The 26,253-nt window shown below is 49.0% G+C and overlaps 2 protein-coding genes across 3 annotated transcripts in view; both read left to right on the top strand.

Annotated features, from left to right (window-relative positions):
- NECTIN4 (nectin cell adhesion molecule 4) overlaps window positions 1-20,717 on the top strand; it is an 81,055-nt gene extending 60,338 nt beyond the window's left edge. The window contains exons 6-9 of one of the 2 annotated variants that reach the window (XM_077256863.1): window positions 10,321-10,468; window positions 16,940-17,021; window positions 18,257-18,328; window positions 19,262-20,717. In XM_077256863.1, the coding sequence (XP_077112978.1) occupies window positions 10,321-10,468; window positions 16,940-17,021; window positions 18,257-18,328; window positions 19,262-19,555 (596 nt within the window). In that variant the 3' untranslated portion in view covers window positions 19,556-20,717. The remainder of the gene's footprint in view (window positions 1-10,320; window positions 10,469-16,939; window positions 17,022-18,256; window positions 18,329-19,261) is intronic. The other variant, XM_077256856.1, reaches the window with a different exon arrangement.
- A 484-nt stretch (window positions 20,718-21,201) lies between these two features.
- The window catches only part of ARHGAP30 (Rho GTPase activating protein 30), a 206,713-nt gene continuing 201,661 nt past the window's right edge, over window positions 21,202-26,253 (top strand). The window contains exon 1 of the mRNA XM_077256839.1: window positions 21,202-21,446. Coding sequence (XP_077112954.1) covers window positions 21,341-21,446 — 106 coding nt within the window. The 5' untranslated portion in view covers window positions 21,202-21,340. The remainder of the gene's footprint in view (window positions 21,447-26,253) is intronic.

The following is a 26,253-nucleotide window of genomic DNA, read 5'->3' as shown; positions in this document are numbered from 1 at the left end:
AACCAGGCTGGAAACCTTCCTAGCTGGTGTTCACCAACAGACCTGGAAGGACTGCGTTAGCGGTCCATGAGCTGGCGCAAAATATTTGTCCATAATGGGTTTGAGTCTGGGATATTGGCAGATTCCCCTGAGCCCTGAGGCACAGGAGAAGTCTGCCTTCATCACCCTCTTCGGACTGTACGAGTCCACGGTCATTCCGTTCGGCATGAAGAATGCCCCTGTCATTTTCCAGCAGATGGTCAACCACCTGCTTCAGGGACTGGAGAAGTACGTGGTGGCGTACCTGGATGACATGCTCAGTTCCTCCTGGGAGGAACACCTGTAGCATCTCCAGGGGGTGCTCAGGCGAATTCACCAAGCAGGCTTGACCATCAAGCCCAGAAAGTGCCAGATGGGCATGAGCAAGTTCCACTACCTGGCGCACCAGGTAGTCAGGGGCTCCATGAGGCCAGAGCCTGGGAAAGTGGATGAGATCGTGTTCTGGCCCACCCCCAGGACCAAGAAACAGGTGATGTTCTTCCTGGGCACTGCAGGGTACTATAGGCGCTTTGTACAGAACTATAGTCACCTGGCAAAACCCTTGACAGACCTAAACAGGAAGAAGCTTCCCCAAACAGTCTACTGGACAGATGGCTGTGAGGTGGCTTTCCGGGCTTTGAAAACAGCCCTGAGCAGTTGTCCTGTGTTAAGAGCTGTCAACAGCAGCCAGCCGTTCCTGGTACAGACCGACGCCAGTAAGTTTGACATCGGTGCTGTGCTCAGCCAGGTGGACTCGGGGAACCAAGAGCACCCCTTGTTGTACCTGAGCTGGAAGCTTCTGCCGAGGGAAGGGGCCTATTCCACCATCGAGAAGGAGTGCCTGGTCATGGTTTGAGCTTGCAATGTTTGCAGCCCTACCTGCATGGACATGCCTTCACCGTGGTGACCGACCCTCTGAGCTGGCTACAATCTGTGTCTGGTACCAACGGAAGTTTGCTATGCTGGAGCCTTGCCCTGGCCTCTGTGATGCATTTTGGTGTCACCCCTTCCCCACGCCACATGGTCACCCAGGATATGAGAGACCTGTAAGGTTCTTTTCTTATTTTAATCCCTTTTTATTTGTAATTGCCTTGTACATACTATGATTGTCTCATTTTGGTAATATCTTTTTATATACTTTTTTAAACACTGCCTAATCTTTTTTTGGAGTAAAAGTTATAATATTTACTAGCTTCGTTTTTGTTGCTCTAAAACGTACCCTAAGTCCTGGCTCCTGACCCGCTATTAATCATAGGAATAGGAGCTGGTGGCAGCAGATCGTACTGAGCTTGTTGGATATCGCTGGCAGTGACGGAAAGGGGATTATAAGTGTATTGCTCGGCTGTGGCTGGGAATTATATCGCCCTCGCTGCAGTGTGCCCAACAGCCAGTACATAGCAAGTCAGCCTTTCTGGCAACTAATTATCCTAGATGCAGTTCCCTGACTGACCTGAAGGAAAGGGGGCGCCAGAGAGCTGCAAGTTTCAAACCGAAACTGAGAAGTGGGATGTAAATAAATCCCTGATGAAAGAACTGGGGCAATCAAACGCCCCCGGTTCATGACAGCAGGGCTGGGTGCTGTGACCGTATAGTGTGGCTGGATGCTGTGACCATATAGCAGGGCTGGGTACTGTGACCATATAGCGTGGCTGGGTACTGTGACCGTATAGCGTGGCTGGGTGCTGTGACCGTATAGCGTGGCTGGGTGCTGTGACCATTTAACGTGACTGGGTGCTGTGACCGTATAGCGAGACAGGGTGCTGTGACTGTATAGTAGGGCTGTGTGCTGTGACCCTATAGCAGGGCTGGGTGCAGTGGCCGAATAGCAGGGCTGGGTGCTGTGACCGTATAGTGTGATTGGGTTCTGTGACCGTATAGCAAGGTTGGGTGCTCTGACAGCATAGCATGGCTAGGTGTTGTGACCATATAGCGGGGCTGGGTGCTGTGACCGTATATCGGGCTGGGTGCTGTGACTGTATAGTGTGACTGGGTGCTGTGACCGCATAGCTTGACTGGGTGCTCTGACCGTATAGCAGGGCTGGGTGCTGTGACCGTATAGCAGGGCTGGGTGCTGTGACCAAATAGCAGGGCTGGGTGCTGTGACTGTATAAAAGGGCTAGGTGCTGTGACCATATAGTGTGACTGGGTGCTGTAACCGCATAGCGAGGCTGGGGACTGTGACAGCATAGCATGGCTGGGTGCTGTGACCATATAGCAAGGCTGGGTGCTGTGACCGTATAGTGCGACTGGTTGCTGTGACCATTTAGTGGGATTGGGTGCTGTGTCAGTATAGCAGGGCTGAGCGCTGTGATCATATAGTATGACTGGGTGCTGTGACCGTATAGCGTGGCTAGGTGCTGTGACCATATAGTGTGACTGGATGCTGTGACTGTATAGCATGGCTGGGTGTTATGACCGTATAGTGGGGCTGTGTGTTGTGATCGTTTAGCGTGGCTAGGTGCTATGACCGTAATGTGCAGCTGGATGCTGAGACTGTATAGTACAGGTGCATGCCGTGACCGTATTGTGTGGTGCATGCTGTGACCGCATAGTGTGGGTGTGTGCGAAGACCGTACAGTGTGGTGACCATAGAGTGTGCTGTTTTTGTATAGCAGGGCTGAGTGCTGTGACTGTATAGCAGGGCTGGGTACTGTGACCGTATAGTAGGGCTGAGTACTGTGACCATATAGCGAGGCTGGGTGCTGTGACTTACAGCAGGGCTGGGTGCTGTGACCATCTAGTGTGACTGGGTATGGTCATCGTATAGCAAGGCTGGGTGCTGAGACAGCATAGGGTGGCTGGGTGCTGTGACAATATAGCGAGGCTGGGTACTGTGATCGTATAGCAGGGATGGGTGCTGTGACCTTATAGTGTGACTGGGTGCTGTGGCCGCATAGCATGGCTGGGTCCTGTGACAATATAGTGAGGCTGACTGCTGTGACTGTATAGCGACGCTGGGTCCTGTGACCATATAGCGAGGCTGGGTTCTGTGACCATATAGCATGACTGGGTGCTGTGACTGTATAATGGGGCTGGATGCTGTGACTATATAGCGGGGCTAGGTGCTGTGACTGTATAGCGAGGCTGGGTGCTGTGACCATATAGCGAGACTGGGTGCTATGACAGCATAGTGTGGCTGGGTGCTGTGACCATAAAGCGAGGCTGGGTGCTGTTATTATATAAGAGGGCTGGGTGCTGTGACCATATAGTGTGACTGGGTGCTGTGACCATAGAGCGTGGCTGGGTGCTGTGACCGTACAGCAGGATTGGGTGCTGTGACCGTATAGCAGGGCTGGGTGCTGTGACCATATAGCGGGATTGGGTGCTGTGACCGTATAGCAGTGCTGGGTGCTGTGTCAGTATAGCAGGGCTGGGTGCTGTGATCGTATAGCGTGACTTGGTGCTGTGACTATCTTGCGGGGCTGGGTGCTGTGATCGTATAGCATGGATGGGTGCTGTGACCATATAGAGTGGTTGGGTGCTGTGACTGTATAGCAGGGCTGGGTGCTGTGACTGTATAGCAAGTCTGGGTGCTGTGACAGTATAGCGGGAGTGGGTGCTGTGACCGTTTAGCAGGACCAGGTACTGTGACCGTATAGCGAGCTGGGTGCTGTGACCGTATAGAGTCGCTAGGTGCTGTGACCATATAGTGTGGCTTGGTGCTATGACCGTATAGCCTAAGGCTGTGACGTATATCATGGATGGGTGCTGTGACCATGTAGCATGGCTATGTGCTATGACCGTATAGTGCAGCTGGGTGCTTTGACTGTATAATACGGATGCATGCTGTCACAGTATAGTGTGGTGCATGCCAAGATCGTAGAGTGTTCTGTTACTGTATAGCAGGGCTGAGTGTTGTGACCGTATAGCAAGGCTGGGTGCTGTGACCATATAGCAGGGCTGGGTGCTGTGACCGTATACAAGGGCTGGGTGCTGTGACTGTATAGAAGTCCTGGGTGCTGTGACTGTATAGAAGTCCTGGGTGCTGTGACCGTACTTTATCTGGAGGGGACACACCCGATGTGCTGGTGTTCTTTATCGTCATGGACATCTGATATGATCAAGCTAAGTAGCAGTCTCTGATAAGATGTGTATATACTCCTGATAAACCTCTGTGAGAGGGGAAACACGTCGATTTTGATTTATATATACATAATTGTGGCTATATAGAGTTATGTCAGTCTTGAGATTTTTTTGAAATGCATGTTTTTTTCTATGGAGTATTAACTTCAAGAAGTGGATTTTGGCTTAAACCTTTATTGGGGGTTCCTGTGCATAACCAATATCTCTTGTTCCACTATTATTGAAATCTATAAGGACTATCATAATATGCATTGACATTACTTTATACCTCTGATCCATGATAATTGTCTACTAAGACAATCCCTGCATTATAGACTGTAGTTATGATCTTTAATTTTAAAGGAAACCTGTCACCTGAATTTGGCGGGACCAGTTTCTGGTCATATGGGCGGGGTTTTCGGTTGTTTGATTCACCCTTTCTTTACCCGCTGGCTGCATGCTGGCCGCAATATTGGATTGAAGTTCATTCTCTGTCCTCCGGAGTACACGCCAGCGCAAGGCAATATTGCCTTGCGCAGGCGTGTACTCCGGAGGACAGAGAATGAACTTCAATCCAATATTGCGGCCAGCATGCAGCCAGCGGGTAAAGAAAGGGTGAATCAAACACCCGAAAACCCCGCCCATATGACCCAAAACTGGTCCCACCAAATTCAGGTGACAGGTTCCCTTTAAGCCCAAGGTATGTTGCTATTTGTCTCTATGCTATACATTTTTGCCAGGGCCATAGTCGTGGCTGAGCATAACTGGTTACGCACTCCCTGGCCTCCCAACACATATAAACAATGTCCCTTTTCTTGCATACCTTCTGTTGCACCTTCTGCACCATCAGTGTTCCATCGGGGTTGCTGAAGTTTGGCTGCTGGTGGTGAGCACAAAGAGACAGAGTCCGTTTCAAACTTCAAATGCAAAACTTTACTCTTGTTTTCGCAGCACATCCTTCTTTGTTACAGCTTCAACAACAGATTCCACACTACACATTTCTTTCTCTTTCCCTGTACTTCTCTCCTTGTCACACAGCACGTGTTTGGGTCGGACCGTACCATACGGTTCCTCAGCATCCTCCCTGTTCAGACTCTCTGCGCTTGGAGTTCTCTCAGCCGTTTCACGCCGGATCTGAGGGCATCAGCCCATGTGATGATCTGCCACCTGGTGAGAGACCTGCCCTTCTGTAGTGTCGTGACTTCTCCTGCAGCTCCAGTTCCTATCACTGCTGTCTCTGCTGCTGTTCTGGCTTACTGGCCCTGGATGGCTGGGCTTCTCCCTTGGTAACATTACGGGGTCACTGTGTTATCCTAGGCTCTGAAGCCCTACGGGATGCCTGGGGCTCCCTGCCCTCTGAGCTGTACCAGATACCTGTCTTCACATACTCAATACTGGAAATGCTCCTATCTTACCCACAGCAGGCCCCTCCTAATTTATCTAGTTTTTAACTCTATGTAACTTTCTCTATAGTATTCTAACATGACCCCCTCTAGTGGCTGAACTGCATACTACACCAAGTGTGCTAATTATAGTACTTCACTTTCCCTATAACACATTATATAACACAATATAAATATATACATTTAGCAGCATGGAAGACATAACACATATACAAGAAAGACACTAACCAGATAGTGGTAAGGGCATTAAACCATTTCTGCAACACAAGATGTACATATTGAACATACAGCATTTAGTACCAGCTTCAACTGGGACATTCTTAAAAGGGGTGGGGGCATACACCAGTCTCTGTGACCCCCTTACATAGTGATGCTGGGTCCTGTGACCATATAGCGAGGCTGGGTGCTGTGACTGTATAGCATGACTGGGTGCTGTGACTGTATAGCTGGGCTGGGTCCTATGACCATATAGCGAGGCTGGTGCTGTGACTGTATAACGGGGCTGGGTGCTGTGACTATAGCTGGGCTTGGTCCTGTGACTATATAGCGAGGCTAGGTGCTGTAACTGTATAGCGTGACTGGGTGCTGTGACCATATAGCGGGGCTGGGATCTGTGACCATATAGTGTGACTGGGTGCTGTGACCATATAGCGAGGCTGGGTGCAGTGACAGCATAGCATCACTGGGTGCTGTGACCATATAGTAGGGCTTGTGCTGTGACAGTATAGTGAGGCTGGGTGCTGTGACAGTATAGCATGGATGGGTGCTATTTCCATATAGATCGGCTGGGTGCTGTTGCTGTATAGTCTGGCTTGGTGCTATGACTGTATAGCCTAGGGCTGTGACGTATATCATGGATGGGTGCGGTGGCCGTATAGCTTGGCTGGGTGCTATGACTGTATAGTACCGATGCATGCCGTGCCCATATAGAGTGATGCATGCCGTGACCATATAGTGTGCATGCGTGCCAAGACTGTGTCCCTCACTGCTACAAATACTCAGCAGTGAGGGACACTCACTTCAGGAGACTCTCACATCTCTTCCCGGACTTCATCACCATGAAGGAGGAAGAGAAGACATATATCCTGCTGGGAGAAGAAGAGAGAGCAGTGGAGATAGCAGCGCGGTATGTGAGCGAATGTCATAGACTGCGAGAAAGAGAACTATGATGCCATGGACTATAGCCCCCACAATGTATCTGCCCCCATCCACCTTCCCTATGCCATGGACTATACCCCCCACCCTGGATCTGCCCCCATCCACCTCCCCTATGCCATGGACTATAGCCCCCATCCTGGATCTGCCCCCATCCACCTCCCCTACAGCTCCTACCCAACATCTCCACAGTCCCTATCCCTATTGCCTTTATACACTTGCTTTGGCAAAACTGATGTGTATTTGGTCCTGCCAATAAAGCTTCTTTGAATCTTTGAATAGTGTGGTGCGTGCAATGACCGTAGAGTGTGGGTGTGTGCCTTGTTCATATAGTATGGATGTGTGCCGTGACCGGATAGTATAGGTGCGTGCTGAGACTGTATAGTATGGGTGCATGCTTTGACCGTATAGTATGGGTACGTGCTGTGACCGTATAGTATGGGTAAGCGTGCTGTGACCAAATAGGCTTGTGCTGTGACCGTATAGTATAGGTGCATGCTGTGACCGTATAGTATAGGTGCATGCAGTGTCCGTATAGAATTGATGCATGCTGTGACCATATGATATGGGTGTGTGCTGTGACTGTTGTAACATTACCTCTAAGGAAGAAATATACCTTTGAAATTGGTTGTCTTCATTATGTAAGCCCGAGAAAGCAGGCTCCAGCAGGTATAGTGCTGAGACCGTTAATAGGGCGTATCAGGGCTGGGTTTTCAAGCAGTCAAAGATATGGGTGGGACTGGCTCACATATCCCCACCCCTGGGGTGTGGTATAACATATAAAAAGGAGACCAGTTGTCTCATTCAGTGTCTGGAGCTGTATTGTTTGTGTTTGCTAAAGGAATCAAGAGCTGGACACTGTCCTGAGCGGGTAAACCCACACTACTGTGTGGACTATTTACTTTCTGTTTTCACTTTGTGACAGCAAAGGCTGTCTTTTTGTTTGGTTTCCTGAGTGGTTTATGGAGTCGTAGTAAACCAGCCTGGACATTTTACTGAAACCGCTTCATGTGCCTACCTCAACTGCAGCTGAGTGATTAGAAACCCTACAATTGATGCTAGAAGCACGGGCATGAATCATGAGGAGCAATGTGACTGCCGCAGAGATACCACATGTCCTGGGTAAAAGCTGCTGCAGGAGCGAAAGCCGACAATGTGGAGGAGTTGATAAAGCAACTGGTGCAGGCTAATCTCCAGCAGTAACAGCTATGGCAGGAGCAGCAGATGGAACTCCAAGCTGATTCTATCTGTGGCAGGGCAACCACCACACCCCCAAGTCAAGATGATGACTCACATGTGAGTAAGATGGTAAGGAGAGCCTTGTGAAAGTTGACTCCAGGTGACGGTTTTCGAAAGGGTGGCGGAACGGGAGAAATTGCCTCTGAAGCCGTGGGTGGAGGTTCTGGTGCCACATCCGACAAGGGAACTGCAGAAAGCCTGTTATAACCTGACCATACAGGATGCAAAAAAGTACGTCGAGATGAAAACTGAGATTTTGGTATGCTTAGGAGTGACTCTGACAAGGTCCCAACCGTTCGACCTCCTACACCTGGTCCAAAAGTGGTTGCAACCTGAATCTTCCTCCCCAGCACAGATGGTGGAGAGGTTCGTCATGGACAGTTTCATACACTCCCTTCTGAGGCCGGTGCAATCCTGGGCTACCCAGGAAGATCCCCAGAATGCCAATGACCTGGTGGAAAAGTACTAGGTGGTTGAGAGTTCCTTGTGGAAGCAAGGGGTCTTAGCATCTCTATACTGGGGTTCCCAAGGTGGGGCTGACACCCAAAACAGGGTAACTAAAGCCACATTTTTGGGTGTCTAAGAACCCAGGAGGTGAATAATGTGATGTGTTGGAGGTGTCGCACCCGTTGCTCCATGACCACTGAGCCAATGGACTGCAACATAGGAAAATGCTGCTCATATTTTGCATACTATGCCTGCAGTTGCTGTCCCTCAACCAGGTGAGGGGCCTCATGCATGTTCTGTATCAGTGAATCTAGTGTAAATGAAGTCTGGTAGTCTTTGTGAAGTGAAGCCCACAGTTCCCCATCGGCTGATACCTGCGAAGACGGTGGACATCCGCTGTATCCAGGGGGACACTAAAGACTACCCTGTGGCCCGAGTGGTTATAGATACAACTGTGGCACCAAGTTCCATGAGGTTGGTGTAGTAAAAGCCCTAATACACCCTGTTATAATAGAGCGAGAATTTGCTTTGTTTTGGGACTTGTGAGGGAAAGGGAGGACTCCTGGACGACAGCCAGTTTCCCTTTTGTGTGCTTGTTGGTGATGAGGATGAGGCAGCATCCACTGAGGCCAACATCTCTGAGCTGGAGTTGTCCGGGGGAAACATTGAAACCACCCAACTCAGGAGCTAAACCCTAAAAGAGGCATTTGATAATGTGACTGTACTTAATCAAGTGCCGGGGCTGACACCCAATGTCCATATTTTCCCATAGTTTGGGTGTGTCTTGTGACTGTATAGTGTGGGTGTGTGCCATGACTGGGGATCTCTGTGCTTTTTGGCCTGTCCACATTATCATAAGTCTCTCCGCTGTAATGTGGGTCTGTGTGACCGTATTGTTTGGGTGTGCGGTGACAGGGGACTTCTGCGCTCTGGCATATCCACATCACAAGTCCCTCCTCTGCTGTAATGTGGGTGTGTGCCATAACCGTACAGTTTGGGGGTGTGCCGTGACCAGGGACCTCTGCATTCTTTGGCCTATCAACATCACAAGTCTCTCCTCAGCTGTAATGTGGGTGTGTATCATGACCATACAGTTTGGGTGCGTGTGTATAGTATGAGTTGTGCCGTGACTGGGAACCTCTGCTCTCTTTGGCCTATCCACATCACAAGTCTTTCCTCAGCTGTAATGTGGGTGTGTGCCATTACCGTACAGGTTGGGGGTGTGCTGGGACCAGGGACCTCTGTGCTCTTTGGCCTATCAACATCACAAGTCTCTCCTCAGCTGTAATGTGGGTGTGTGTCATGACCGTGCAGTTTGGGTGTGTGCCGTGACCGTATAGTATGGGTGTGTGCTGTGACCGGGGACCTCTGTGCTCTTTGGCCTATCCACATCACAAGTCTCTTCTCCGCTGCAGTGTGGGCATCCAGGATACGATGCTTTTACGATGAGATGTCTGGGTCCTTCCTGCAGATCGGTGGTCATATCTGCTAGTAAATAAATAATGAGGCAGGTGAACAGTTTGCTATTCGGGAACTAGAAGGTAGCAATTCTACTTCTGATTGTAAAGGTCTCATGGTACAAGACTAAAATGTCCGTCATCTGCCGTGGAACTATCAGTAAGTGCAGGCGGCAGCCGGTGAGGCAGGTGCGGTTTGGGTGGAGTCCGCACTTCAAAGAGCAGCTTAAATGTGTAAAAATGTCAACATCTCCTGCTCTACAGCTGGAAACACCCACTGCCCCCATGTCCAAAAGCATCCACAATACACACCCCACCTCCCCAACAATAACCTGCTGGTGCATGTAGTGCTCATGGGGGACTAGTAGTGATCTCATTTGGGTTGTATTGACCATCCTTTCCTCATAGCCTCCTGTACCTGGAGCTCCATGACCTCCAGACCAAATATGATTCCCAATGTAATAATTTATTTTAGGGGTCTCCGATGTGGGGGGGCAATCTACTAAAAATCAACTTAGTCCTGTCCTTTACTTCTCCAGTCAGTGAACCCCGGAAGGTGGACCTGGTGTCAGTCTCGCTGGTGTCGGTGGCTGTAGTGACGGCGCTCCTGGTGCTTATTCTAGTAATAATCGTCATCCTGGTGAACCGACATCACAAGAGGAAGACCAAGAGACTGTCAGATAAAATGTAAGTGTCCATGTGAGGATTGAGCAGTCAGTGCCGGGTGCATGCGAGGATGGAGCGTTCAGTGCCAGGTTCATGTGAGAGTGGACCGGTCAGTGAACGGTGCATGCGAGAATCATAGAATCCTAGAATGTTAGAGTTGGAAGGGATCTCCAGGGTCCTCATGTCCAACCACCCACTCAATGCAGGATTCACTAAACAATCTCAGACAGATGTCTGTCCAGCCTCTGTTTGAAGACTTCTATTGAAGGAGAACTTGCCACCTCTCATTGCAGCCTGATCCACTTGTTGATCACTCTCACTGTCAAAATAGTTTTTTTCTAATAACTAATCTGTGTCTCCTCGCATTCAGTTTAATTCCATTGTTTCTAGTCTTTCCTTGTGCAAATGAGAATAATGATGATCCCTCTACACTGTGACAGCCCTTCAGATATCTTTAGACAGCTATTAAGTCTCCTCTCAGTCTTTACTTTTGCAAGCTAAACATTCCCAGATCATTTAACCGTTCTTTGTAGGACATAGTTTGCAGTCCGCTCTCCTGGTAGCTCTACTCTGAACTTGCTCCAGTTTTTCAATGTCTTTTTTAAAATATGGGGCCCAGAACTGGACACAATATTCCAGATGAGGCCTGACAAAGGAGAAGTGGAGGGGGATAATTACTTCACGTGATCTAGATATATGCTTCTCTTAATACATCCTAGAACTGTGTTTGCCTTTTTTGCTGCTGCATCACACTGTTTACTCATGTACAGTCTCTGATCTATTATTATATCCAAGTCTTTTACACACATGCTGTTGCTTAGTTCTATTCCTCCCATTCTGTATATGCTTTTTTTCATTTTTCTTGCCCAGATGTAGTACTTTGCATTTCTCCCAGTTAAAAACCAAATGGTGGAGCGGTCTGTTAGGGGTTGAGTTCCCGCCTCTGCACAGGGGGAATCTCGGTCCATCTCCGCTGCGGTCTCCCATTCTTCTCCTGCCGCAGTGGAGCCTGCTCAGCGGAGACGTCGGTCCCAGCGTCTTGCTCAGTCCCACTCTGTACAAAGAGCTACTGCTGCTTTTCCTGCTTCTGCCATTGAAGTCAGTGCGGGGCAGCGGCGAGCAGATGCTTCTGGGACTAAGTCCTGCTCTTCTCGTTCTGAGCATGCCCTGAGTAAGATCTCTCAGTGGAGATCGAGGGTCACATGGTCAGATACTGCAGCTAAGTCCATTGGTCCTTTCAGGAAGGTCCTGTAGGTGCTAGCTCTAAGTCCTGCTTGGCACACACTGAGCATGCCCAGGGCAAGATCTCTCAGTGGAGATTTAGGGTCACATGCTCAGGTATGGCAGCCTCTCATTGGTCCTTCTAGGAAGGTCTTTTACTTGCTGCAGCTATATAAGGCTCGCATGGCCGCACGGCCATGCGCTAGTATTGCTTTCATTTATGTACTTTGCGCCAGTGTGGTCTTGTATGAGTGTGTTCAGGGACCCGGCTGAAATAAGCCCCTAGAATGCTGGCACCTCCGGCGAGGAGATCGTATGCTTGTGTGTTCAGGGACCTGGCCGAAATAAGCCCCTAGAATGCTGGCACCAAGGTTTCTCATGTTTGCCAGCAGTCTGGACATCTTGCCACCAGATGTTCTCAGCGGTCGAGGAGACTTCAGCCTCTAGTGGTAGTCAGGGGAGGTACACTAGATACGGCGACGTTTGCCTCAAAATTGTCCTTTAAGGGGACAATTAACATTGGCTCATCTTCCCACTCAGTAGAGCTCTGCATGGATTCTGGGGCAGAGGGCAATTTCATGTCTTCCGCCTTTGCCCAACGTCACACAATACCCCTGGTTATGTTAGCGCAACCAGTTACGGTACGAGTGGTGAATGGGTCGACACTACCTTCACAGATAACTCACCAGACCATTCCTTTTACTCTGTCCATGTCGCCATCCCATCAGGAGACAATATCTCTGCTCGTCATACCTGAGGGTATTGATGAGGTCCTGTTGGGGATACCTTGGTTACGGTACCACTCTCCACATATCGAGTGGTCTTCTGGCAGAATTTTGGGATGGGGTGAGTCTTGTGAGGGTAGGTGTCAAAGGGAGTGCGTTCAAGTTGCTACTACTGAGGTACCCGCAGATCTATCCTCTCTCCCCAAGCAATACTGGTCTCATGCGGACGTGTTCTCCAAAAAGGTGGCGGAGACCCTTCCACCTCACCGCTCCTATGACTGTCCTATTGACCTCTTGCCTGGTGCTGAGCCTCCCCGGGGTCGAGTTTATCCGTTATCTCTCCCGGAGACGGAGGCTATGTCTCAATACATCCAAGAAAATCTGGCAAGAGGGTTTATTAGGAAGTCAGTGTCGCCTGCTGGGGCTGGGTTCTTCTTTGTTCAGAAGAAGAATGGGGAACTGCGTCCATGTATTGACTACAGGGGTCTTAACGCCATCACCGTTAAGAACAAATACCCATTACCCCTGATATCTGAGCTTTTTGATAGGCTACGGGGAGCAAGGGTATTTACAAAATTGGATCTGCGGGGTGCTTACAATCTGATTCGCATCCGTGAGGGGGACGAATGGAAGACGGCTTTTAACACCAGGGATGGGCACTATGAGTATCTGGTGATGCCCTTCGGGCTCTGTAATGCCCCAGCCATTTTCCAAGACTTTGTGAACGACATCTTCCGGGATATGCTCACCACCTCAGTCGTAGTCTATCTGGATGATATTCTCATCTACTCTCCAGACATCGACTCCCATCGGAGAGTTGTTCGCAAAGTCTTTGACCTCTTACGGGCAAACTCCCTCTACGCCAAGTTGGAGAAGTGTGTGTTTGAGCAGGAGTCCTTGCCATTTCTTGGTTATATCATCTCTGCCCAGGGTTTGGCTATGGATCCTGCCAAGCTACAGGCTGTGATGGACTGGCAGGAACCCCATTCTCTTAAAGCGGTGCAGCGCTTTATGGGGTTCATTAACTACTATCGACAGTTCATTCCACACTTCTCAACGTTGGTAGCTCCTTTGGTTGCCCTTACCAAGAAGGGAGCAAATCCCAAATTGTGGTCTGTGGAGGTCTCCAAGGCCTTTAATTCCATAAAGTCACATTTCGCTAGCGCTCCCATCCTACATCGCCCCGATGTAGACAAACCCTTTATCATGGAGGTGGATGCCTCATCTGTTGGTGCAGGAGCAGTCCTCTTCCAAAAGGATGCTCAAGGTCGGAAGCATCCTTGCTTCTTCTTTTCAAAGACCTTTTCACCAGCAGAGAGGAATTATTCCATTGGGGACAGGGAGTTGCTGGCCATGAAATTGGCCTTCTCGGAGTGGAGACATCTCTTGGAGGGAGCTCGTTTTCCTTTCCAAGTCTTCACAGACCATAAAAATCTGGTGTACCTACAGACAGCCCAGCGGTTAAATTCTCGCCAGGCTAGATGGTCCTTGTTCTTCTCCCGGTTCCATTTCACCCTCCATTTTCTTTCTGGGGAGAAGAACATTCGTGCCGACGCTCTCTCTCGCTCCGTGGTGTCATCTGTGGAGGAGGAAGAGGAGCCTCGGCTTATTGTCCCCACTGAGAACCGTAGCTCCGGTTTCGCTAGAGTCTGTGCCTCCGGGCAAGACTTTTGTACCACCCAATTTGCGATCGGAGGTTCTCTCGTGGGCTCATTCGTCCAGGGTGGGTGGTCATTTTGGGACAAAAAGGACATCTGAGCTGTTGGCGAGGACGTATTGGTGGCCACATATGGTCCGTGATGTCAGGGATTATATTCTGGCGTGTGTCTCCTGCGCCAAAAATAAGTCTCCTCGACAACGGCCAGCTGGGTTACTCTATCCCTTGCCAGTGGCAGACAGGTCCTGGGAAATGGTCGGGATGGACTTTGTGGTGGGTTTGCCCAAGTCTTGGGGCTGTACCATCATTTGGGTTATCACCGATCACTTCTTCAAAATGGTGCATTTGGTGCCGCTTCCGCGGTTACCTTCGGCACGGGCCTTGGCAGCGTTGTTCATAAAGCACATCTTTCACCTACACGGCATGCCAGACAAGATTGTCAGTGACCGGGGTCCCCAGTTTGCGTCTCGGTTCTGGAGAGAGCTTTGTCGTCTTCTCAGCATTGAGTTAAATATCTCCTCCGCATATCATCTCGAGATGAATGGATTGGTAGAGAGGGCCAATCAGACCTTGGTCACATATCTGCGACATTTTGTTTCAGCCAGACAGGATGACTGGGCATCCTTGCTACCGTGGGCAGAGTTTGCGCTGAACAATGCGGTTGCTGACTCCACTGGACAAACCCCATTCCTCCTCAACTATGGTCAGCATCCGCGGGTACCTGTGCCTATGCCCGTGTCTTCTGCCGACTCCAGGGTGGCAGACTGGGCTGTGGAAGCACGGGATATTTGGGACCGCGCACGGGATATTTGGGACCGCACTCAGGATGCCATTCAGGCCTCCAAGGAGAGAATGAGGTCCTCCGCCGATGCACATCGGCGCCCCGCTCCGACCTTTGCTCCTGGCGACTTAGTGTGGCTCTCCGCACATAACATCAGGCTGCGAGTGGAGTCCGCTAAGTTTGCACCTCGCTACTTGGGTCCTTTCAAGGTCCTCGAACAGGTTAATCCTGTGGTCTATCGTTTGGCCCTTCCGCCACGCCTGGGTATTACCGACACCTTTCATGTGTCCCTCTTGAAACCCGTATACATGTCCCGGTTTTCCGAGTCATCTGCTGGGACATCGGGTTCGTCTATGGATGATTACGAGGTGAACGCTATTTTGGGGTGCAAGGTGGTACGTGGCAAAAAATTTTATTTGGTGGATTGGAAGGGTTATGGTCCTGAGGACAGGTCCTGGGAGTCTGCTGAGCACATTTGGGCTCCGCAGCTCATTGCTGCCTTTGAGCGTGGCGAGGCCCAAGGAGGGGGGGGGGGGCATGTTAGGGGTCGAGTTCCCGCCTCTGCACAGGGGGAATCTCTGTCCATCTCCGCTGCGGTCTCCCATTCTTCTCCTGCCACAGTGGAGCCTGCTCAGCGGAGACATCGGTCCCATCGTCTTGCTCAGTCCCACTCTGTACAAAGGGTTACTGCTGCTTTTCCTGCTTCTGCCATTGAAGTCAGTGCTGGGCAGCGGCGAGCAGACGCTTCTGGGACTAATTCCTGCTCTTCTCGTTCTGAGCATGCCCTGAGTAAGATCTCTCAGTGGAGATCGAGGGTCACATGGTCAGATACTGCAGCTAAGTCCATTGGTCCTTTCAGGAAGATCCTGTAGGTGCTAGCTCTAAGTCCTGCTTGGCACACACTGAGCATGCCCAGGGCAAGATCTCTCAGTGGAGATTTAGGGTCACATGCTCAGGTATGGCAGCCTCTCATTGGTCCTTCTAGGAAGGTCTTTTACTTGCTGCAGCTATATAAGGCTCGCATGGCCGCACGGCCATGCGCTAGTATTGCTTTCATTTATGTACTTTGCGCCAGTGTGGTCTTGTATGAGTGTGTTCAGGGACCTGGCTGAAATAAGCCCGTAGAATGCTGGCACCTCCGGCGAGGAGTTTCGTGTGCGTGCATGACCACTGACTGCTCTTGTTTAGACAGTTAACCTGTGCCTCTGTGGAGTCTAACAGGGCGCAGCGCTTTGAGTTCATGGCTGCTCTGTGAAGTAACAGAGTTAGCTAACACTGCCATTAGTTCCGCTATTTGCTAGCAGCAGGTTCTCCTGCACGGTGGACCCCGGGCAGCGAACGCATCTATCCTAATAAAATATATACTTTCATTAGGTGCGCTCCGCTACCCTTAACACGGTCAGTGCCGGATGCATGTGAGGGTGGATCGGTCAGTGCCAGGTCCGTGAGAAAGTGGAGAGATCAGTGCTTGTTACATGTGAGGGTGGGGTAGTCAGTGATGGCCACATGTGAGGGTGGAGCGGTCACTGCTGGGTCCATGTGAAGGTGGAGCAATCAATGCTTGTTCCATGTGAGGGTGGAATGGACAGTGACGAGTGCATTTGAGGGTGGAGCAGTCAGTGCCGGCTCCATGTGGGGGTAGAGCGGTCAGAGATTGGTCCATGTGACAGTGGAGGGGTCAGTGAAGGTTCCATGGGTGGATGGAGCGATCAGTGCCTGGTCCATGGCAGGGAGGAGCAGTCAGCGTAGGGTACATGTGATGGTAGAGTGGTCAGTGAAGGGTCCATGTGAGGGTGGAGCGGTCAGTGCCCGATCCATGTAGGGGTAAGGGGCAGTGACTAGTCTATATTAAGGTGGAGGTGTCAGTGCCAGGTCCAAATTAGGGAGGATCAGTCAGTACAGGGTGGAGTGGTCAGAGACTGGTCCATGTGAGGTTGGAGCAGTCAGTGACGGATCCATGTGAGGGCGGGGAGGACAGTGACGGATCCATGTGAGGGTGCAGAGAACAGTGACGGGTCAATGTGAGGGTGATGCGGTCAGTAACGGATCCATGTGAGGGTGGAGTGGTCACACATTGATCCATCTGGTTAATTTCTGTTGTATTTCAGTGAGGAGCTTTCTACATTATCCAGGCAGACGTCGCGGCGAAGACTGAACTCTAACACAGCGAGTACAGATACACGGATGCAGGTAACTGCACACTGCCTCGGTACAGATGCACGAATGCAGGTATCCACACACTGCCAGAGTACAAATGCAAGGACACAGGTATCCACACACTGCCCGGGTACAGACACAAGGACACAGTTATCCAAACACTGCCGGGGTACAGACACAAGGATACAGGAATCCAAACACTGCCCAGGTACAGACGCAAGGACACAGGTATCCAAACACTGCCCGTGTACAGACACAAGGACAGTGGTATCCACACACTGCCTGGATACAGACACAAGGACACAGGTATCCACAAACTGTCCGGGTACAGAAACAAGAACACAGGTATTCGCACACTGCCCAGGTACAGACACAAAGACACAGGTACCCACACACTGCCCGGGTACAGAGGTAAGGACACAGGTATCCACACACTGCTCGGTTACAGAACGAGGACACAGGTATCCACACACTGCCCAGATACAGGCACAAGGACACATGTATCCACACACTGCCCGGGTACAGACACAAAGACACAGGTATCCACACACTGCCCGGGTACAGACACAAGGACACAGGTATCACCACACTGCCTGGGTACAGACACAAAGACACAGGTATCCACACACTGCCCAGGTACAGACACATGGACACAGCTATCCACAGACCGCCCGGGTACAGAGGAAAGGACACAGGTATCTACACACTGCTCGTTTACAGAACGATGACACAGGTATCCACACACTGCCTGGGTACAGACACAAGGACACATGTATCCACACACTGCCTGGGTACAGACACAAGAACACAGGTATCCACACACTGCCTGGGTACAGACACAAAGACACAGCTATCCACACACACTTCCCGGGTACAGAGACAAGGACACAGGTATCCACACACTGCCCAGGTACAGACACAAGGAGACAGGTACCCACACACTGCCCAGGTACAGACACAAGGCCACAGGTATCCACACACTGCCCAGATACAGACACAAGAACACACACTGCCCAGGTGCAGAAGCACGCACCCACACACAGGCTTTGCATCTGTACCGTCTGTATATAGTCTCCCTATAATCTCCCTGCCACAACATTCATAGATATGTATAAGGATGTTGCGTTCATTGTATATAATAATAAGAGGGAACTAGGATGGTGAATTCTTGGGGGGCAGCCATATTGGAAGCAGCTGCCGGGTCCAGGACTGGCTCTGCATATATATATGTATACCTGGACCTCATGATAATTGTGTTTCTGTTTTAGTTAGAGGAGAGCATGAACCTGAGAGGACATCACCCTGACAGTCTGAGGGACCCCAGTATCAGCTCCATGATGGTGAGGATCTCCCATTATACACAGGGTGAAATGTGACAAATAGCGTGTGAACCCCACCCCAGCATGGCACTCATTAATGAAGATGTGCAGGAGATCGTTCACATGAGGCCACAATACTTATGGAAAGTAGAAGGGGCCTTATGTGGATGACCGGGACCCTCATAATAATGGGATGTAGGAGGCCAAGCAAATATCTCTACTGAGGGCATAAGAGGCACCACAGTTTCCTTCTGCAGCCTGGTGTACCTGGATGGACGTTTGTCCATCTCCATGTAACAGGGGCCATGCCCATACCGTTAGTTGAAGACTCTTATCTGTAAATTGCTCAGTAATGAGTGGTCACCTTGGTGGTTGTTTTTGGCTTTTGTTGGCTAGAGCTAGAAATAATTGGCAGAGGCAGATATGAATAGTGTAAGCCCCATGTGTGGAAATAGAATGTGGGCCCCTTCTTCATGTATCAAAGATAGGTGAATGTTAATGCTCCAACCAATCCGTGCCCATATCTGCCATACCAAGTTCATGGACTATACCCAAGTCGCAATGCAGTGTGTGCCAAGAGCCCCTGAGGAGCGGTGATCCATGCGGGGGCTCGTAGCTCTGCCACGGGTCATTATAATAACAAACTGACTTTGTGTGATATAACATGGCGGCCTCTTTGCCACATGGGGCAAGTACTGAGACCTTAGCTGGTTTTCATTTTGTTAGCATTCTTCATATCTTGTGGTCCGACATCAGAGGGTCAGTGGTAATAGGAAGAAGGGAAACTGTCTACAATCTCCCCTATCTTTCAGATTAGTCTGCCATGTAGATGAACGGACATGGCAGACAGGACGATCATGTTACCCCATCGCGGCGTCCTGTTATATGATGTAGGCTACATTCAGTTGAGTGTTTGTCTTATATTGACCTAACACACTTGTTGCTGCCCATCAGGGAGAAGAGGTGGACAGGCGCAGCTACAGCACACTGACAACTGTCCGGGAAATAGAGACTCAGACTGAGCTGTTGGCCACAGTTCCTGATGAGGAGGTGAAGGAAGAGGACGCAGAGGACGAACCTCTAGAGGAGAAAGAACTTGAGCTAAGCGACAGAGGGAGCACAGGAGTACTGTCCACCCAGCCATTCATTAAGCAAGGGATGAGCCATTTTTATCAGGAAAATGGGACTCTTCGAGCCAAGCCAACTACAAATGGGATCTATATAAATGGCCGAGGACACTTGGTATAACTGTAACTGTGACCTTCCACCCCTGTGAGATGTTCACATTGTGGATACACTACAATATATGTGAACAGTCTTCTTTATGGCTACACCAGGAGGTTCCTTAGCCACGGGACATTATGTGGCCACTAAAAAAATTGGACTTTCTCAAGACATTCATGATAACCTGCAATCATTAAATGATGATGATCTGATAATATCCCCCAAATGTGCCGATCTCAAAATGGGGAGTTGAAGATGGATGGAGCCATGTCCTGGATCAGCCAAAATGAGCCCACCACCCCAGTCATGGCTGCTGCATCCCCTTCAGTGGTCTTGAACATTTGACATTAGCACTGATTTACCTGTGGTGGGTCAGCAATAGACTGTGCTCTGCTGGATATTTCGGCCTGTTGACCAGTGCAAACCATCCTGGCCTAATAAATGTGAGCAATGAACATGTTGTACTATGGACGAGCAGCCTCTGCTGTGCTTGTATAATTGTGTAAATCTGAACTTGTAACTGCAGCAAGTACATTGCCAGCATTCAAGAAGAGGAAGGAAGGCTTCACCAGCATGACTCAGTACAGGACCATTGTGAAATGTCAGCTCGGATAAAGAGAATTGTTAATAGGGCCAACGCAGGCAACTCGCCCTCGTTTATAAGAAAAAAAAACAATGCCTATAAGACAAGCTCCCTCCACCATATTCGCTAACAATATAGCGATCCCTCCTTCTGTCACACATGCACCTACCCTACACGCAAGCCCACCTACTATTATACCTATAATGTGCCCTCCCTCTATGGCACATGTGTGGCCTCTGACTATAGAACACGCTCCGCCCCATAATGTCAATGACGATGTGGGATAATTTCCTATCAAAGAAGCCTTACTGTGGGCAACCATGAGAAATAGGAGCCATGCATGTTGACTACTGTTATTTTCCAGGGGTTACCCCAAAACGAGGATTTGTACATATTGATGTAAATTTCTTTTCAGCCGATTCTAAGGGCGCGTAAGACGAGCGGAAAGTCTCGCTATTTATATGTGCTGTATAGATTTTCTAAGGACAGTATTTATGTTGGGTCGGGGTGGTTTTCTCGTCATTGCAGGGAAATTCTTGTACAAAGCTGATTAAAACTTGAAGTTCAATGTCTATAAATCACATAACCTGGTATGTGAAACCATCTAGTGTTCGCGTCTACATGTCCAGTGACACCATCCTGTTCATTATCATGTCTGCCTACAGGTGTGGGGCACATCCAGAGAAGGTGAAAGTACATTCCTGCAGAGGTTCATGGAAACAACCCTTCTGCACCAGTCATGGGACTCGTGTAGTACTAAATCCAAAACTGCTTTGTGTCTCTAGGATACAGTCCAGAAGGCCAACTCTCCCACCATACACACTCTGATGGTGGTACAATTGGGTTAGGTCATGAAAACTAACGTGTGCTAGAGAACAACCTGCTCCTCAATTCTCACTCTTACAATGTTCTGCGGTTTGGGTGATGCTCTACACAGGATGTGGTTCTCAGACAGTAACTGAGGCTTCCTCTAAATTCTAATCATTATATTCAAAGCAGAAAAGGGGCAGGAGCTTGGTGCAACGCTCATCACGTCAGGGTAGTAATCGCCGCTGTTACACGGCTGCTTCCTCCACCAGAACCACATCCTGAGCAGTATTAAGTTCTGCATCTAATTTTCCCCAAAGGAAAGAGTATAGAATTAAAGTAGCAGCAGGTGACAGAGGATGTACTAAATCTATGAAAGGTCAACACATCCAGGAAGCCAGGTGTCTACGTCTGCAGCCATGTCACTAGCCATGAAGGCCAGACAGAGAGTAAAGAAGAAGACCGTCAAAGACAAAATTTTTGGGTGTGATTTACTGGAACATCTCCAAATGTCAGGACAGGAAGGTGAGTGACGGTGATGATAGTTGTCTACTTACACTTACTGTGTACTTGTCCATGCAATATCTGAAAGCATTGTAGGAGATTGGATTCTGGTGGTTTTGTGCCAGCAATACCATGTTCCTATTTCTAACCTCAGAGCATCCTGGATGACCCAGAATCTTCAGAAATACAATAATCAGAAGAGAGAGACATCAAGGACTTCAATGGGTCAGAAACTGACATCCGTGTGAGACCAGTAGATGTCTAATAAGTGACAAGTGCAAAAAAAGAGCATTTTCCAGTGACTGGGCTTCTACACTGGTGAAGGTCTCATCTAATAGAGTGGGCTATATGGAAGTTTATGGTGAAGAACTCAAATTAGTAATAGCTCTGTAAGTTCAAACATACGAAATGAGGCCAAAAAAGAGAATCACAGATAACCTGTTATCGCTCCTACAAAGGGAGGCATCACCTATCTTGTGTGGTGTAGTATATAGAGTATCTGTCAGCTCTCCTGTGTGGTGCAGTATATAGAGGATCTGTCAGCTTTCATATGTGGTGTAGTATATAGAGGATGTCAGCTCTCCTGTGTGATGCAGTATATAGAGGATCGGTCAGCTCTCCTGTGTGGTGTATTATATAGAAGATCCGTCAGCTCTCCTGTGTGGTGTAGTATATAGAGGATCTGTCAGCTCTCCTGTGTGGTGTATTGTATAGGGGATCTGTCCTGTGTGGTGTAGTATATAAAGGATCTATCAGCTCTTCACTGTGGTGTAGTATATAGAGGATCTGTCATTTCTCCTGTGTGGTGTAGTATATAGCGGATTTGTTGGCTCTCCTGTGTGGTGTAGTATATAGAGGATCTTTCAGCTCTCCTGTGTGGTGCAGTATATAGTGGATCTGTCAGCCCTCATGTGTAGTGTAGTATATAGAGGATCTGTCAGCTCTCCTGTGTGGTACAGTATATAGTGGATCTGTCAGCTCTCCTGTGTGGTGTAGTATATACATGATCAGTCAGCTCTCCTGTGTGGTATAGTATATAGAGGATTTGTCAGCTCTCCTGTGTGGTATAGTATATAGTGGATTTGTCAGCTCTCCTGTGTGGTGCAGTATATAGTGGATCTGTCAGCCCTCATGTGTAGTGTAGTATATAGAGGATCTGTTAGCTCTCCTGTGTAGTTTAGTATATAGAGGATCTGTCAGCTCTGCTGTGTGGTGTAGTATATAGAGGATCTCTCAGCTCTCCTGTGTGGTGTAGTATATAGAGGATCTGTCAGCTCTCCTGTGTGGTGTGGTATATGGAAGATCTGTCACCTCCCCTATATGGTGTAGTATATAGAGGATCCGTTAGCTCCCCTGTGAGGTGTAATATATAGAGGATTTGTCATCTCTCCTGTGTGTTGTAGTATATGGAGGATATCTCAGCTCTCCTGTATGATGTATTATATAAAGGATCTGCCAGCTCTCCTATGTGGTTTAGTATATAGTGGATCTCTCGGCTCTCCTGAATGGTGTAGTATATACAGGATCTAACACTTCTCCTGTGTGGTGTAGTATATAGAGGATCTGTCGGCTCTCCTGTATGGTGTAGTGCATAAAGGATCTGTCAGCTATACTGTATGGTATAGTATATAGGGAATCTGCCCTGTGTGGTATAGCATATAGAGCATCTGTCAGCTCTCCTGTGTGGTGTAGTGTATAGAGGATCTGTCAGCTCTCCTGTGTATTGTAGTATATAGAGGATCTGTCAACTCTCCTCTGTGGTGCAGTATATAGAGTATCTGTCAGCTCTGCAGGGTGGTGTTTTTTATAGGGGATCTGTCAGGAAATATGAATAATTTATTATTATTTCAATTACACTCTCAGCTGCAGTTTCCTCTGCCTGCATGTGCCTGTGTGCGATTTCACTCCCTACTCCCTCTCCCCTGCTATACAGCTGTAATGTGAGATTAGCATGCCAGCAGCCTCACTGAGTAGTTTATGGCCTTAAACTGAAAGTACAAAGTAGAAGCACATGGAAAAACCACGGTTTCTTTGCCCTTGCAAACGTAAATATCTTAGCACCGATTAATGATAGAAGTGGGACAAATATATGTTTGGCATGTGCCTCGGTAGAACTACCAGCCAGTGAGTTTTTTAGGTTCCAGAACCAGCGCACTCATAGAAATGGATTTCTGCTTTACCGGGTCATACTGGCACTCCATGTTTAGAGTTAATAGAAAATGAATTTCAAAACCAGAATGATGATGGTCCCGCCTTCGCTCGACGAGGTTTCCAACCTGAGTTATGTAATTAATAAGGTTTCAGTCCTTGTGAAAAGGGGTGTGAATTCCATAGTTCTGCCCACCCCATGAGGTCATCCTGGGGGGGAGACCCTTAGTTTTGGACAAAGGTAAAAAACTCAGAGACACAGACAATGGGGGGTCTTTTGCCGGGTGATTCAGCTATGACAGGCTGTGCAATCTGACCTGATGATTTTGGGAAGGTCCCCTCCCTCACAACCACACAACATACCATTGAATGATATGAAAGAACTGTAAGTTGATTTTCACCTTTAATACCTGTTATTTTTGTAATTGTATGTACATATGATATTTGTCCCCTTTTATAATATCTTTTTATACGTTTGTAAACACTGCCTTCTTTTGGAGTAAAATATCTAAAATTAGTAGCTTCGTTTCTCCTTGCTCTATAACGTACGGTCACATCCTCTGAAGTAAATTACGCTACTAATTGGGTTGGCTCCTTATCCATTACCAATTCAGGAATAGGAGCTCATGGCAGCGGAAAGTGTCCTGAGCCGTTGGGAAAACTGGTAGCGACGGACGGCATTGATAATTATTGTTCCCGCCTGAGTGGGAGTAGTTATATCGCTCTCGCTGCAGTGTGCCCATTAGCTAGGACATAGTAAGGCAGCCTTTCTGGCAACTAATTATCCTAGGTGCAGTTCACTGACTGTCCTGAGGGTAAGGGGGGCACCAGAGAACTGCGAGTTCCAAACTGGAACTGGGAAGTGGGATATAGATATAAATCCCCTTCAGAAAAGAAACAGGGCAGCCAAACAACCCCGGATCATGACATTTTAGAGTCAGCGGTGGGGATGATAAAAATATCCTGACATTTTGGTGGCAGTGCGGTGGGATAATAGAGCATTAGTGATCTGGTTTGAGCAATCATTCCTCTCACTAAAAACTTACACAGTTCTTGCGAGGACTCTGTGCAAATAAGTTTTGGAGAACGAACTCAGTGTTTACTAGTCCTGAGACAATAGTGTGTATAGCAATTACCCCCCTACCCTTCTCTTCATTTTTTTGTCCTATCTTTTATTTGGCAACCATGCCTTTGCTGGGAGAGGCCTTTTATAAGAAGCACACCAAAGACTCTCTTACTGTCTTGTGCATGTTGAAGCAGATTGACTCTGTGGGCAAAAACAAAAGCCTACTGGTTGTGGATCTGGTGCAATGGGAAGCCGCTCAAGACCGCTCTCAGAGCCCAGTGGACACAGAAGCCAGCACAAGCAAAAATGGTGCTGCAGCAGAAGTCCAACCACTGAATGCTGGCCCTACTTTCAACCAGGGCAGATTGGACCCCCACCTGCTGGTGGCCTTGGAACAACTCCCCGCCGACGACACTGATGGACATCTGCAGCTGATCCAGCAATACCAGCAGGAGGCCTGAGCCGAGTAGTGAGTCCAGCAATGCTCTGTTCCCGACCAGAGAACTTCCCTGTGATGGAAAAGGATGGGGACTTGGACACTTTTCTGCGGGACTTTGAGAAAATCTGTCGACAGTACTGGCTGTCTGAGAACCAATGGGACTGATACCTGACCCCAGGGCTAAAAGTCAAAGCTCTGGAGGCATTTGCTTCTCTCCCGCCTGACCAAGATGAAGAAATGAGGCCATCAAGCAGGCCCTGATAACAAAGTACTAACTTACACCTGAGGTTTACCATAGAAAGTTCCGGAACCTCCAACACGACAGTTACAGCGATGTGGCACATGAACTAGGGACCCACTTTGACCAGTAGACTCAAGGACCGTCAGTGACTACCTTTGCACAGCTGCGAGATCTGATGATCAAAGACCAGTTCCTACATTTTTGCACAGCTGAGGTGCGACAGTTCGTGATGGACAGAGAGCCCAAAGATGTGGCTAAAGCAGCACAGATTGCTGACGCCTATGAGGCCAACCGTAGACCAGAAGTGCAGAAGCCAGTCACCACCAGCTGGAGAGGGGGTAAGCCTGCAACTAACCCCAGTGCCACTGCTAGCCGACTCACCGGAGGCCCTGTCCTCGTTGCCAGCACTAGACCTACCACCGATCTTCACAAGGGTTTCTCCTGCAATAAGACAGGTTATATAAGCACCCTGTGTCCTGAGAAGACGAAGACCTCCCAGCCAAGGCCTTAGGGCCTAATGCAGCAGTTCTTTTGGTGGGTGGGGCGGCTGGGAGGGTCTATGACAATGTGCAGCATGTCACCTTAGGGGGTCATGTCGTTAAAGGCCTCAAGGACACCAGGGCTGAATGAACCTATCCACTGTCCCCTGCCAATGGCCCAGGTGTTTATAGATTGGAGTGCCGGGAGCATGGTGAAGGAAGTAGGGTTGTCCGATAACTTGCCCACCGATGTTTTATTGGGGACTGCTTTGGGGAGAATGCTTGCATATTATGTCCCTGATTCCCCTACCCAATCTGATGCTAAGGGTGATGCTAATACGGTTTATAATGTCGGGGAATTGCATGCGTTCCCTGAGAGTGATATACCAGATAATGCTTTATCTCATACTGATGATGATGAGGATGAAAATGTGCATGTTTTACCTGCTTACCAT

This window comes from Ranitomeya variabilis, chromosome 1 (genome assembly GCF_051348905.1).
Source record: "Ranitomeya variabilis isolate aRanVar5 chromosome 1, aRanVar5.hap1, whole genome shotgun sequence".
NCBI lineage: Eukaryota > Metazoa > Chordata > Amphibia > Anura > Dendrobatidae > Ranitomeya > Ranitomeya variabilis.
This window is presented reverse-complemented; position numbering and strand designations above follow the sequence as displayed.